The sequence below is a fragment of the Carcharhinus amblyrhynchos genome, chromosome 13 (assembly GCF_965287045.1).
Source record: "Carcharhinus amblyrhynchos chromosome 13, sCarAmb.v2.hapA, whole genome shotgun sequence".
NCBI lineage: Eukaryota > Metazoa > Chordata > Chondrichthyes > Carcharhiniformes > Carcharhinidae > Carcharhinus > Carcharhinus amblyrhynchos.
In genome coordinates this window covers 72310833-72326129 of record NC_137336.1, presented here as the reverse complement: position 1 = coordinate 72326129, position 15297 = coordinate 72310833, and the positions used below count along the sequence as shown (strand labels likewise).

The 15297-nt window shown below is 46.7% G+C and overlaps 1 protein-coding gene across 1 annotated transcript; it reads left to right on the top strand.

The window, feature by feature from the left end:
- The first annotated feature begins 10963 nt into the window (after nt 1-10963).
- Nucleotides 10964-14714, top strand: LOC145351318 (SLAM family member 5-like). The gene is made up of 4 exons (XM_080200940.1): nt 10964-11074; nt 11748-12068; nt 13719-14003; nt 14605-14714. The coding sequence occupies exons 1-4, from the start codon at nt 11020-11022 to the stop codon at nt 14712-14714; spliced, it is 771 nt and encodes a 256-aa protein (XP_080057066.1). The 5' UTR covers nt 10964-11019.
- The last annotated feature ends 583 nt before the right edge of the window (nt 14715-15297 follow it).

Below are 15297 nucleotides of genomic sequence, written 5' to 3'. Positions count from 1 at the left end.
CCTCCCTTGGGCTAATCAACTCTGACTCTGAAATACTCGGCCTGGGCAAACCCTCTGGGGCCAACGTGGACGGTTCCATCATTTGTGGGACTTCCCACCTGTAATGCAGTGCTGTGACTAACACATCCGCATGTCCTCCCCAAACCAATTCATCCCTGGTCTGTATGTTGAAGTGGAAATTTTTCTGCTTCTTGACTGTGATAGAGAGTCTCAACAAAATTCATTCCGACCAAATAACTAGTCTTTATTTACGAAAGACTGCATGCAGTATTGGCAGTAACTTGAGTTTGGAGAGCAGTTGTTACCACTTGCTAATTCCTCCTCAAGCCCATACTTATATAAAGAATCGGTTCAGTATTTATACATTATCATTATCAGTTTGCGTGACCAGAGCTTATTCAGGAATTTGATCGATAAGCAATGTCATCAATAATGGGACAACTTGCTGACCTCCTAAAACTCTTTGCTGACCTCCTAGAACTCTTTGTCTCATCATTCATAACTTTACCTTGTCCTTTTGATAGAACAAAAGAAGGCCGGTGACTTCATCATCTCTGACCTTATCTTGTCTCACTCATACAGCCCTAGATCATGCAGAGTCAGCCTTATCAGGTCTTACAGAGATTAGGCACAGCTTGACCTTCTCTGCTCTTATTCATGTCTTAAGTTATGTGGAGTCAGTCTTATCAAGTCTTACAGGGTCTGACATTTTGGAATAGCTTGATCAGCTTTCCTTATTTTGTACCAAATACTTGGCCAGTTTTCCCATAATGCCACTACTTGATTCGTACAACTTCACATTCCCTCCTTTTGACATATCATGGCAACTAGTTAAATAGGGAAATCCATGACTCGATTAAAAATGCATTTACACAAGCAACCAAGCAATCCTGTCCCCAGTAGCAAAATGAAGGCCTTAAAGATCCAATCAAATAATCTGTGACCCAGCCATCCTAACCAACCCGGTGGGTAGTAGTCACGAAATTCACGACCAATCTTTTGAATTTGATCAGCCTGTCCCTTAATATGGTCGGCCAGTTTGGTGATATTTTCAGAGGCATCTGGGATATAAGTACAGCATTGCTGACCCACAATGGTGCACGTTCCTCCCTGTGAGGCTAACACATAATCCAAAGCTAATCACTTTCTTACTCAACAACTCTGACCAGTATGTACGGCTATCTAATTTTAGAATTACTTCCTCCCAGCCTGGCTTCCTGTCTTCGCCTAGTGTCTATCATCTGCTTTACCCCATCTAATGACCGGACTGCTCTCCGATACTGACTGGATAGTGAGACCCTGTCAGATCTGAGTGCAGCCTCCCCTAGCCCACCATCCAACCAAATCCCACTCCAACTATCGACCTCACTGTTAGCAGTCCAGTAGGGAGTAAAGGGAAAGTGGTGACTGGGCTGTTGGGTTCTGATCTGTCTCTCCTGTCCCATCGTCACATCCAAAACCCCCCTTCCTCCAAGATCGTCTCCAATCTCTCAGAGCCACCCCTCACTCCTGTTACTGAAGGAAGATGGAGTTCGGGAAATGGTTAATCTGCTGTTCGCTGGCTCTCTCCATATCAGTCTGTGAGTTTTATTCAGTGTTTGTGATTCTCTCTCTCTCTCGGTTCTGTTTTGCTTCCTCATTTGGGATTTTAACGTCCAAATTCTCCTTAGAACACTCTGAATACCTCGGAGAGGATGTGGAAAATTTACTGTAACAGGTCGAGGAAATCAGGGGCTTCAGTCAATGCAGAGAGACTGGGAGAAACTGGGATTGTTCTCCTTAGAGCACAGAAGGTTAAGGGAAGATTGAATTGAGGTGTTCAAAATCAGCAAGTGTTTGGATGGAGTGAATGAGGAGAAAGTGTTTCCAGTGACAGGAGGGTCGGTAAACACAAAGAGACACAGATTGAAGAGAATCAGTAAAAGAAGCAGAGAGGAGGGTGAGGAGGAATGTTTTTACACAGCGAGTTCCTGTGATCTGGAAGGTGCTGCCTGAAAGGCAGTGGAAGCAGATTCAATAACAACTTTCAAATGGGGAATTGGAGAAAAACTGTGAAGGGGGTAAATTTGACGGGAGATGGGAGAAGTAGAAAGGAATGAGATTAATAATATCACTGTCATAGAACTAGTATGGGCACGATGGGTTGAATGGCCTCTTCCTGAACTGTGTTGTGCTCTGAATTGAAATATCCTCCAGGCACTGAGCTGGTCTCGTTCTGCACTCACTGACTGTCTGCTCTTGTTAAACTTCAGTTCAGAATCAGGCTGCCCGTCTCCCTGTGAATGGATCCCTGGGTCAGTCAGTCTATCTGTCTCCGGAGAATCCATATGGATCGAAGATTGAAGAGGTTATCTGGAGGCAATCTTCACTCAGTCTCAGAATAGCAAGATACATGAAGGGTCATGTTGTTTATTTTGGTGCTGAGGATTACAGGAAACGGATAAAACTTCATCCTGGGAACTTCAGCCTGCAAATCAGTGACTTACAGAGAGTGGACACCAGAGATTATGAGGTGCTTATAACAGGAAATTCAGGAGAGGAAACTATGGAGAGATTCAAACTGGATGTGTACGGTAAGTGAGATTCTATTGGATGGACGGAACTTCACTGCTCACTGAAAGATAGGAATAAGAGGAGGACATTCACCTCCTTGAGCCTGTTCCACCATTCAATAAGATCCTGTCGGATCAGCTACATCAACTCCATCATCTCCTCCCTCCACTCCCCATGTCCTTCCCTCTGTTTCCCATTCATCCCTTCCCCACCCCTTCCCTCTCTTCCCATTCCCCCTCTCCATCTTCCTCCCTCCCTTCCCACCTCCCTTGTTCTCCTTCCCCTCTGTACCCCACTCCCCATCCCCTCCCTCCGCAACCCTCTCCATTCCCTTTCCACACGCCTTCCCCTTCCCTCAACTTCCCTCCATTCCCTCCCTTTCTCCTCTCCCTCCCCTCCCCGCACTCTTCCCTCCTCTCTCTCCCCCTCTCCTCTCTCTCTTATTCTCCTTCTGTTCCTTCAACACTTGAACTCACCATTCTCTCCCTCCCCTCCCCCTCCTGCCCTTTCCCTCCCCTCCCCTCCCCTCCCCCCCACTTCACTCTCTTCTCTCTCACTCCGTACAGCCCCTCAGCCGCATACAGAAACCAGCTTCTGGGGGTGCGCTGCCATAACTTGTTGTGACTCCTGTCTCTCTCACAGAGTTTTGAGGAGGGACAGAGGGACCTGCCCATGAGCTGGATGGATGAGGAGAAGGAGGAAACAAACTTCGGAGGAGGAGAAGGAAGGAGAGAAGTGTTTTCCAACAGCCGCTGAAAGTGTTCCGGGATATTTTCAAGGAGCAGTCTACACCCATCAGCAAAATACGGAATGCCCAGACATGCACAGCAAGATCCCAACAGCAGACAACAGGGGGAATGACAGGAAGGTGGAACAAAACGTCTGGTTGGATATTCCAAGAGGGACCATCCCATATTGAGGAAGAAAAATTGTGGGCGGGATTTTCCGATCTCGCTTGCCCCAAAACCGGAAATTGCCACCCACGGTCAATGGACCTTTGCCCCTCCCCCGCTCCAATTCCTGAGGCGGGCGGGATGGGAAAATTCCCCTCTTGTGTTTTCCTGGTGGGATGCTCACTGGAATCTCCACACAGACTGAATTTCAGAGCTCTCAGAGATCTGGGATATAGAGGGGACTCTGGGTCACTCGCCATGTTCAATCTGAGCCTTTCTTTCAAATGTAGGAGTTATATAATTCTTGAAGTGATTTTTTTTTGCTGAAACTGCAACCCGTGGTCACTGTCACTCCCAGACTCGATTATTCCAAAGCTCACCCGACTGCACCTTCTGTAAACTACAGCTCGTTCAAAACTGATGTCACCATGTTCTGAGCTCACACTGACTCCCATTCACCCATCACCCCCTGTGCTCACTCACCTACATTATCCCCTTGTCCAATATTACACCTCACTCAACCTCCTGTACAAATCCCAGCATGACTTTGTCCCTCCCTCTGGAACCTCCTCCAGCCCTCCCTATCTCTGTAACTCCTTCTGGGATGTCTTTGTCCGTTGACCAGTTGAAGTGTGGCACAGTTCCTGTTTCCCAGTGAGATGCCAGCTCATGCTGCTCTTAAACCCCACCTGATGCCTCAAAGGTTCTCAAAGCTTGTTCAGATAAGCAAAGGAAAGCCACCGAATTCCCACTGAATATCTGATACCTTTCATCAATCCTCCCTCTGCCATTACATTAGGGCAAGCATTTTCCAGCATCTGCCAATCAGTGGATTGCAATTAAACTCTGACTGACCTTGGAACTTACCTGTTTGCCCCACTTCCCTCCTCCAACTTCTGCATCATCCCTTTAATTATTGAATACAGATCCCCCATGACATTGCTCAAAGAACAAAGAACAACCCAGCATGGGAAACAGGCCCTTCGGCCCAACGAGCCCGTGCCGCCATTTTAACATTGTGAGTTCCCTCTTCCGCCCATGACCTTTGTCTACGCTTATGGCTCTCCACATCGGAAACCAGATTGCTCCTTGTTAGTGTTGTGGTGAACATTAGGAATGATGTAGCTAATCTGTTGTTTCCTTATTCATATCCTTCAAGACGTAGCTTAATTTTGATGTGGATAAATGGGAAAGCAAGATTAAGAAACTGGTGAATAACCCAAATATAAATGAAAGTCAAGCCTGTCTGGATTAATGGAAGTTACAAGGTAATCGAAGTTTACATTATCCTGTTGGTGAGTATACTGTGAAAACTTAAACAAGAGTCTTAGAGATATACAGTACAGAAACAGGCCCTTCGGCCCAATTCGGCCATACTGACCAGGTTTCCTTAACAAAAACTAGTCCCATCTGCCTGTGTTTGGCCCGTATCCTCTAAACTTTTCCTATCCACGTAGCTGCCCAAACGTATTTTAAATGTCCTTCCTCTGTCAGCTCATTCCATATACACACCACCCTCTGTGTGGAAAAGATGCCACTCAGGCCCTGTTTAAATCTTTCCCCTCTCACCTTAGGCCTTTGCCTTCTAGTTTTGGACTGCCCTACTCTGGGGAAAAGATCTTGGCTATTTACCTTATCAATGCCCCTCATGATTTTATAAACCTCGATAAGGTTACCCCCTCATCCTCCTACGCTCCAGGGAGAGAAAGTCCCAGCCTATCCAACCTCTCCTAATAATTCAAACCTTCCATTCCTGGTAACATCCTTGTAAATCTTTTTCACACCCTTTCCAGTTTAATAACATCCTTCCAACAGGAAGGCAACCAAAATTGTACCCCATACTCCAAATGTGGTCATACCAATGTCCTGTGTAGTTGTACCATAAAGTCTCAACTCCTATACTCAGTGTTCTAACCAATGAAGACAAGTGTGCCAAACAGTTTCTGTGACGTCACTTTCAAGGAACGATGTACCTACACCTCAAGATCTCTCTGTTCAACAACACTCCCCAGGCCCTTCCATTAACTGTGTAAGTCCTGTCCTGGTTTGTCTTATCAAAATGCAACAGCTTGCATTTATCTAAATTAAACTCCATCGGCCATTCCTTGGCCCATTGGCCCAAATGATAAAGATCCCATTGTAATCTTAGATAACTTGTGCCGTGATGTTTTCCCAAATCAAAAACACAACTCCACCGCTTTCCTTGCCTCCCCTTCTATCCTTCCTATAGCATCTGTACCCCAGAACATTGAGCTGCCAGTCCTGTCCCTCCCTCAGCCATGTTTTTATAATAACTATGATATTCCAGTTCCATGTCCCCATCTGGGCCCTGAGTTCATCTGCCTTACCTGTCAGAACTCTTATATCAAAATAATTGTCGTTAATTCATCAATCTTCCCTTGTTTCCCACAATGTTCCTGCTTGCCTTGTCTATTTAACTTGCCCTCTGTATGAGCCTCAGTGTCCCATCTTTGTCTCACTACTCTTTAGTGTTCCACCACCCTGCCAGACTAGTTTAAACCCTCACAAATAGATGTAGCAAATATTGATCCCTCTCTAGTTCAGGTGCAACCCATTCCTCTGCCCCAAAAGAGTTCCCAATGCTCCAAAAATCTGAATCACTGCTCCCTGCGCCAGCTGCTCAACCACTCATTCATCTGCTCCATCCTCCGAATCCTATTCTCATTAGCACATGGCATTGTGAGTAATCCAGGAATTACTACGCCTGAGGTCCTCCTGCGTATGGAGTTATAAAATCTACAATGTCAAGTTTGTAGGATTCCATTTTTTAAGTCTTTTCTTAATAAAATAAATTTTGTTTTAGTTTCAAAAAAGTGAAATCTTGTGAGCTAATTTTTAAATCTATATACCTTGGAACATAACCTCACCCTACCCAATCCCTCCTCATAGCTGAAATTTTTCCACCCCTGGCCACATTCTTGTAAATCTCTACAATCTCTCCAGAACTCTATCGAGTACAAGCCTAGTTTATTCAGCCTCTCCTCTCTCTTCAGCTGCGGCCTCACCAGTGTGGGTAGAATTAGGGACCTTGTGGTGAAGGATCCTCTTGGGAAGATTGTATGGTGGAGTTTCTGATGCAGATGGAGGAGGAGAAAGTGGGTTCCTGGACCTGTGTCCTTTGTTTGAGGGGAGTATGGTAGGATGGGAGAGGAATTGGCGCATGTTGACTGGGGGAGTGTGTTGGATGGTAGGTCTGCTGAAGAACAGTGGAGGATCTTTAAGGAGATCTTTCTTGGTGCTCAGCAGAAATTTATTCCGATGGTCAAAAAGGATCATAGGAGGAGAGGTAATCAGCTGTGGATAACAAAGGAGGTGAAGGAAAGTGTTAAATTAAAAGCGGATGCGTTTAGAGTAGCTAAGAGTAGTGGGCGAGAAGAGGATTGGGAGAGGTTTAAATGTCAACAAAGAATGACAAAGAAGTTGATAAAGAAGGGTAGGAGAAACTATGAAGCTGGGCTAGCGCTTAATATAAAAAAAGGATAGCAAGAGTTTTTATAAATACATAAAAAGGAAGAGGCTGGCTAGGGTGAACGTTGGACCCTTAGAGGATGAGAAGGGGGACTTAGTGGTAGGGGATGGGGAAATGGCTGAGGCCCTGAATAACTTCTTTGTTTCGGTCTTCACGGAGGAGGACGTGAATAATTTGCCGGGTGTTAGCGATGGAAAGATGGTAGGAGTGGGGGGCCTGAATGACATTATTGTTACTCGAGAGGCAGTGCTCGACAGACTGGAGGGACTGATTGTGGACAAGTCCCCAGGACTGGATGGAATGCATCCAAGGGTTCCGAAGGAGATGGCGGAGGTGATAGTGGATGCCTTGGTGGTTATTTTCCAGACGTCGCTGGATTCCGGGGAAGTGCCGGAAGATTGGAAAAGGGCTAATGTTACGCCGTTGTTTAAGAAGGGTGGCAGGCAAAAGGTGGGGAATTATAGGCCAGTTAGTTTAACGTCTGTTGTAGGAAAAATGTTAGAATCTGTGATCAAGGAGAAAATAGCGAGGCATCTTGAGGAGAATTGTTTGGTAGAGCAGACGCAGCACGGTGTCATTAAGGGGAAGTTGTGTCTGATGAATTTATTGGAGTTCTATGAGGATGTGTCTAGGGCGGTGGATAGAGGAGAGCCGGTGGATGTGGTGTTTCTTGATTTTCAGAAGGCGTTTGACAAGGTGCCTCACAAGAGGTTATTGCAGAAGGTCAGGAGACATGGAGTTGGGGGTAAGGTGTTAGCGTGGATAGAGGATTGGCTGTCAAATAGGAGGCAGAGAGTGGGGGTCAATGGGTGCTATTTGGATTGGCGGTTGGTGACGAGTGGAGTGCCCCACGGGTCGGTGCTGGGGCCTCAGCTTTTTACCATTTATATGGATGATTTGGAGGAGGGAATCGAGTGTATGGTGTCGAAATTTGCTGATGACACCAAGATTGGTGGAACGGCAAATTGTGCGGAGGGTGTGGAGAGTCTGCAGAAGGATCTAGATAGGCTGGGCGAATGGGCCAGGAACTGGCAAATGGAATTTAATGTTGGCAAGTGTGAGGTGGTCCACTTTGGTAGGAATAATGGGAGGAAGGACTATTACTTACGTGGTGAAAAACTGCAGCATGCGACGGTGCAGAGGGACCTCGGGGTCCTTGTGCATGAGTTGCAAAAACCCAGCTTGCAGGTGCAGCAGCTGGTCAGGAAGGCTAATGGGATGCAGGCCTTCATAGCGAGGGGGATTGAATATAAAAGTAGGGAGGTCTTGCTGCGGATGTATAGGGCACTGGTGAGGCCGCAGCTGGAGTACTGTGTGCAGTTTTGGTCGCCGCACCTGCGCAAAGATATTTTGGCCTTGGAGGGAGTGCAGAGGAGGTTTACTAGGCTGATTCCGGAGTTGAGGGGGTTGAACTATGAGGAGAGGCTGAATAAACTGGGCTTGTACTCGTTAGAGTTTAGAAGAATGAGGGGAGATCTCATTGAGACGTATAAGATGTTGAATGGGATGGATAGGATAGAGGTGGAGAGACTCTTCCCGCTCAGAAAGGACAGTAGGACTAGAGGGCACAGTCTCAGGAGAAAGGGGGCGCAGTTTAGAATGGAGTTGAGGAGGAACTTCTTCACTCAAAGGGTGGTGAATCTCTGGAATTGTCTGCCCGTTGAAGTGGTGGAGGCTGCCTCGCTCACTATTTTTAAGATGGGGGTTGATCGGCTTTTGATAGGCAAGGGAATTAAGGGTTATGGGGAGAGGGCGGGAATGTGGAACTGAGCCATGACAGATCAGCCATGATCTTATTGAATGGCGGGGCAGGCTCGAGAGGCCTGAGATAGGAGGTTACAGAGATAGGGAGGGTTGTAGGGGCTGGAGGTTACAGAGATAGGGAAGGTTGTAGGGGCTGGAGGAGGTTACAGAGATAGGGAGGATTGTAGGGGCGGGAGGAGGTTACAGAGATAGGGAAGGTAGTAGGGGCTGGAGGAGGTTACAGAGATAGGGAGGGTTGTAAGGGCTGGAGGAGGTTACAGAGATAGGGAAGGTTGTAAGGGCTGGAGGGTGTTACAGAGGTAGGGAAGGTTGTAAGGGCTGGAGGAGGTTACAGAGATAGGGAGGGTTGTAAGGGCTGGAGGAGCTTACAGAGATAGGGAAGGTTGTAGGGGCTGGAGGAGGTTACAGAGATAGGGAGGGTTGTAGGGGCGGGAGGAGGTTACAGAGATAGGGAAGGTAGTAGGGACTGGAGGAGGTTACAGAGATAGGGAGGGTTGTAGGGGCTGGAGGAGGTTACAGAGATAGGGAAGGTTGTAGGGGCTGGAGGAGATAACAGAGATAGGGAGGGTTGTAGGGGCTGGAGGAGGTTACAGAGATAGGGAGGGTTGTGAGGGCTGGAGGAGGTTACAGAGATAGGGAAGGTTGTAAGGGCTGGAGGAGGTTCCAGAGATAGGGAAGATTGTAGGGGCTGGAGGAGGTTACAGAGATAGGGAAGATTGTAAGGGCTGGAGGAGGTTACAGAGATAGGGAAGGTTGTAAGGGCTGAAGGAGGTTACAGAGATAGGGAGGGTTATAGGGGCTGGAGGACGTTACAGAGATAGGAAGCATTGTAGAGGCTGAAGAAGGTTATAGGAATAGGGAGGGTTGTAGTTGATTATTTCTCTTCCCCCTCATCACCAACCCCTCCTCAATTTCTTTTGCCTTCACCTTCCTCCAGCCAATCACTCTCTCAGAGGCTCCTCCATCTCTTCTTCCTATCTGACCTCAACATCCAACAGCCCTGCTCCCTGTAGCCTCACTCCCTATCACTCAGGGCCCACCCCATCTTCCTCAGGCTGGCTGGACCCCATGATCCCTCCCAGCTCTCATCACGCACCCTCCAAGCAGTGAACTCTGCCTCAGTACATGTGACCTACACCCTCTGCCCTCACACTGGCTGTTCAAACAGCATTTGACCCAAAACAATACCAGGGGTTACCACTCAAGACAGGAGGGCATAAATCATATCTGACCCCTGAATCCTGACCCTAAACTCTGGGCTTTGACTGCACCCACTGGCAGTGACCCCTGGCAGCACAACCTGGAAGCTAACCCTCACCCCAGACTGCAAACACTATCGGTGAACTCTTAACCCTGACTGCACATGGTGAGTGAACTCTGACCCCTGACTGTCCACTCGGGCAGTGATCTCTGACCCCTTACTGCACATGTCGGTGAACTCTAACCCTACACTACACACTGCTAACGCACCGTCTGGCCCCCAAGACGCACATTGTGACTTTAATCTCTGACCCTTGTCCACACACCCTGACCCCAGACTGATGTCACACCATGCTCCCAGACTGAGGTGTCTCTGAGCCTCGAAACCTGACCTCAAAACCCCTCATTTAAAAACCTTGAAAAAGAGTCCTGATCGCTGACCCTTAACCCTCACCCTTACACAGCCATAAACCAGGATGACAACCCTCTCACCCTGCCCTCACTCCAAAGCCCCTGAATCCTGTTCCCAAACTCTCCATGTACAACACTTGCTACCCCCTCTGCACTGTCTTCTGAAGATTGGTACATGGACTCACCTCATGCATGCCCAATCCCCACATGGTAGACTGAGGGTCGTCCTAGATAAAAGGCTGGAGTCTCAGGAGCTGATAGTTTGCAGATGGAGCTGCCCTCACACCCCCAGGCAAAGCAGGAGAATGGTGTGGTCCAGCTCCACTCACTTTCTTACTAGCAACTCTGACCAGTATGTGCCTCTATCTAATTTCAAAATAACTTCCTCCCAGCCTGGTTTCCTGTGTTACCCTAGTTCTATCATCTGCTTTACACCATCTAATGACCGGACTGCTCTCCAATACTGACTGGATAGTGAGACCCTGTCAGATCTGAGTGCAGCCTCCCCTAGCCCACCATCCAACCAAATCCCACTCCAACTATCTACCTCACTGTTAGCAGTCCAGTAGGGAGTAAAGGGAAGGTGGTGACTGGGCTGTTGGGTTCTGATCTGTCTCTCCTGTCCCATCGTCACATCCAAAACCTCGCTTCCTCCAAGATCGTCTCCAATCTCTCAGAGTCACCCCTCACTCCTGTTACTGAAGGAAGATGGAGTTCGGGAAATGGTTAATCTGCTGTTCGCTGGCTCTCTCCATATCAGTCTGTGAGTTTTATTCAGTGTTTGTGATTCTCTCTCTCTCTCGGTTCTGTTTTGCTTCCTCATTTGGGATTTTAATGTCGAAATTCTCCTGAGAACACTCTGAAATCCTCGGAGAGGATGTGGAAAATTTACTGTAACAGGTCGAGGAAATCAGGGGCTTCAGTCAATGCAGAGAGACTGGGAGAAACCGGGATTGTTCTCCTTAGCGCACAGAAGGTTAAGGGAAGATTGAATTGAGGTGTTCAAAATCAGGAAGTGTTTGGATGGAGTGAATGAGGAGAAAGTGTTTCCAGTGACAGGAGGGTCAGTAAACACAAAGAGACACAGATTGAAGAGAATCAGTAAAAGAAGCAGAGAGGAGGGTGAGGAGGAATGTTTTTACACAGCAAGTTCCTGTGATCTGGAAGGTGCTGCCTGAAAGGCAGTGGAAGCAGATTCAATAACAACTTTCAAATAGGGGAAGTGAAGAAATTCACTGAAGGGGGTAAATTTACAGGGAGATGGAAGGAGGTGAAGGGAATGAGATTAATAAGATCACTGTCATAGGACTGGTATGGGCACGATGGGTTGAATGGCCTCTTCCTGAACGGTGTTGTGCTCTGAATTGAAATATCCTCCAGGCACTGAGCTGGTCTCGTTCTGCACTCACTGACTGTCTGCTCTTGTTAAACTTCAGTTCAGAATCAGGCTGCCCGTCTCCCTGTGAATGGATCCCTGGGTCAGTCAGTCTATCTGTCTCCGGAGATTCCAAATGGATCGAAGATTGAAGAGGTTATCTGGAGGCAATCTTCACTCAGTCTCAGAATAGCAAGATACATGGAGGGCGATGTTGAATATTTTGGTGCTGAGGATTACAAGAAACGGATAAAACTTCATCCTGGGAACTTCAGCCTGCAAATCAGTGACTTACAGAGAGCAGACACCGGGGATTATGAGGTGGTTGTAACAGCAAATTCAGGAAAGGAAACTCCAACGAAATTCAAACTGGATGTGTATGGTAAGTGAGATTCTATTGGATGGACTGAGCTTCACTGCTCACTGAAAGATAGGAATAAGAGGAGGACATTTACCTCCTTGAGCCTGTTCCACCATTCAATAAGATCCTATAGGATCAGCTACATCAACTCCATCATCCCACCCAATTCCCAAATCCCTCAATCTGACTTCTGTCAAAACATCTCTCCATCTTGGTCTTGAATATCCTCATCGAGTGAGGAACCTGAGCTCCCGAGGGGAGAGAATTCCGAATTTTCCAAACCCTGTGAGAAATCACTCCCTCCTCTTCTCTGTCTGGAATAGGCTGACCACAAGACCATGAGAAATAGCAACAGGAGTCAGTCGTTCAGCCCTTCAAGCCTGTTCCATCATCCACTGCAACATCGGTGACCCGATATTCCTCACAGCCACTTTCCTGTCCTTTTCTCATAACCCTCGATTCGCTTAATCAAGAATCGATCTATTGCAGCATTAGATATACACAAGGAATCTTTCCCCACAGCTCTCTGTGGCAAGGAGCTCCAAACACTCACAACTTTCTGAGAGCAGAAATTCCTCCTCACCTCAGTCTTAAATCGGTGATCCTTTATTCTGAGACGATGCCCTCTGGTCCTAGACTCTCCCATGAGGGGAAACGTACTCTCAGCATTTATCCTGTCAAGCCCCTTAAGTATCCTATAACACCCCTTACCCTGAAATTGTGACCCCCTCTAATTCTACTTTCTCCAAGCGGGGCAGGGAAGGGGAAACAGCCTCTCAGTATCTACCATATCAAACACACTAATGATTTTAACCGCCATGTATAATCCTTCACCTGCCCCACGTAAATAAATGAATTGTTGCTTCAACCACCATCTCCTAGTCCAGATGTTACTGAGATCAGAGAGTACAGCCTCGAATATATTCCATTCGTCAGGGATATTTTATTCTTTCATGGGATGTGGGTGTCGTTGACAAGGCCAGACTATATTTCCCATCTTTCATTGCCCTTGAACTGTGCAGCTTGTTTGACAATTTCAGAGGGCAGTTAAAACTCACCCACATTGCTTTGGATCAGGAGTCACATGTAGGTAAGGACAGCAGATTTCCTTCCCTAAAGGACATTATGAACTTGATGGGTTTTTGCAACAATCAATGGCAGTTTCATGTTCACCATTGCTGAGATAAGTTTTCAATTCCAGATTTTATAAATTTCATTTAATTTCTATTAGCTGCCATGGTGGGATTTGAACCAACATCAGCAGAGTTTTATTCTGGGTCTCTGGATTACTGATCCAGTGACATTTCCACAATATCACTATCTCCCTGAACAGGGTTCACAGTGACAACTCTATCATAATTCTAGAGTCTCTCTATTGTGAGCCCAGGCTGATCTTCTTTAACCAATTCCCCAGCAGATCCAGAGGGTGCCCTCCAGATAATAAGGATCACAGGGACTACATACTGGAGTCACCAATGAGACTGATCCAGAGAGAATTCCCAGGATATGATCCCACACTCTGAGCGGAATTGTTAAAATGGAGGGTTGAGTGGGGTTCAGAGTTGTCTTGTGAGGGTCTGAAGCGGGTGTGAGGATGCTGGATATTGAGGTGACCCACAAGGGCCGACATTCCTTCCTCATGTATCTTTTGTCTCTCAATCTGAATGTCAGAGCCTGTGACAGGAACAAAGATCAGCTATCAGATCACGGAGAACTGTAACATCACCCTGAGCTGCTCAGTGAACACAGGCGACAACACCAGCTTCAGTTGGTGGAGGGGACAAGAAGCATTGAGGAATGACAGCATCCATCATCTCTCTGAAAATGGACAGGAGTTACAGCTTCATTTCACAGCACAGATCGAGGACAATGTGTACAAATGTGAGACCAGGAACCCAGTCAGTGAAGACACTGCACACATCAACCTGAGTGATATCTGCAATGGAAACAAACCTGGTGAGTCAGAGAAAGAGAAAAATGTAACTGTAATCTGTGAGTATCACAGCAAGAGAAAGAAGCAACTTCATTCAAATGTTAAATGGTTCTATTTTGTAACGTCCTGTGTGAGTTTGATGTGGACAGGATAGAGGGAGCTTTACTTTAAAGTTCATTTATTAGTGTCACAAATAGGCTTACATTAACACTGCAATGAAGTTACTGTGAAAATTCCTTAGTCGCCACACTCCGACGCCTGTTTGGGTACACTGTGGGAATATTCAGCATGGCCAATACACCTAATCAGTATAGCTTTCAGACTGTGGGAAGAAACTGGAGCACCCAGAGGAAACTCACGCAGACATGGGGAAAATGTGCAAACTCCACCAAGTCATCTTAGCCGGGAATCAAACCCGGCTCCCTGGCACTGTGAGGCAGCAGTGCTAAACACTGTGCCACCATGCACCCACTGCTCTGTATCTCTGTGTCACTTTCTCTGCTTTTATTACTCTCAGACAGTGAGTGTGAAGTGATGGGCCGTGAATTGGTGAACCATGAATAGTTTCACTGAGCTGTGAAATATGTCCCTTTAACAGTGATTGTTTCCTTTCTCCTTCTCCAGCTGAACCATCCTGCGGCTTTCCATGTACTGTGAAGATCATCAGCTCTGTCATCATTCTGACTATTCTTCTCTCGATCATTGTCATCGTCCACGTGATCAGCAAACGTTGAGTATTAGCAACTCATTCCTGAATCCTACTGTTACTCTTCAATATTTATGGATATTGTGATAGAGACAGAGGGAGAGAGAGAGATAAGATAGATACAGAATGAGACAGCTAGAGAAAGAGTCAGAGATAAAAAACAGAATGAGAGTTAGAGGAAGGGAGAAGAGATAGAGACAGAATACTGAGTGTTACTTTTCAATATTCATGGATATGCTGATGGAGACAGAGGGAGAGAGAGAGGAACAAGGATTCATAGAGTCATAGAGGTTTACAGCATGGAAACAGGCCCTTTGTCCCAACATGTCCATGTCACCCTTGTTTTAACCACCAAGCTAGTCCCAATCGTCACCGTTTGGCTCATATCTCTCTTTACCCATCTTAACCATGTAACTGTCTAAATGCTTTTTAAAAGACAAAATTGTACCCACCTCTACTACTACCTCTGGCAGCTTGTTCCAGATGCTCGCCACCCTCTGTTTAAAAAAAATGCTACTCTGGACCCTTTCGTATCTCTCCCCTCTAATCTTAAACCTATGCCCTCCAGTTTTAGACTCTCCTACCTTTGGGAAGGATGTTGACTATCTAAC

What these genes read in the sequence shown, in the direction of transcription:
- LOC145351318 (XM_080200940.1), top strand. Translation starts at nt 11,020, where the DNA reads ATGGAGTTCGGGAAATGGTTAATCTGCTGTTCGCTGGCTCTCTCCATA. An exon ending in GGCTCTCTCCATATCAGTCT is followed by an intron (nt 11,075 to 11,747) that starts GTGAGTTTTATT and finishes GTTAAACTTCAG; the next exon opens with TTCAGAATCAGGCTGCCCGT. An exon ending in CTGCAATGGAAACAAACCTG is followed by an intron (nt 14,004 to 14,604) that starts GTGAGTCAGAGA and finishes CTCCTTCTCCAG; the next exon opens with CTGAACCATCCTGCGGCTTT.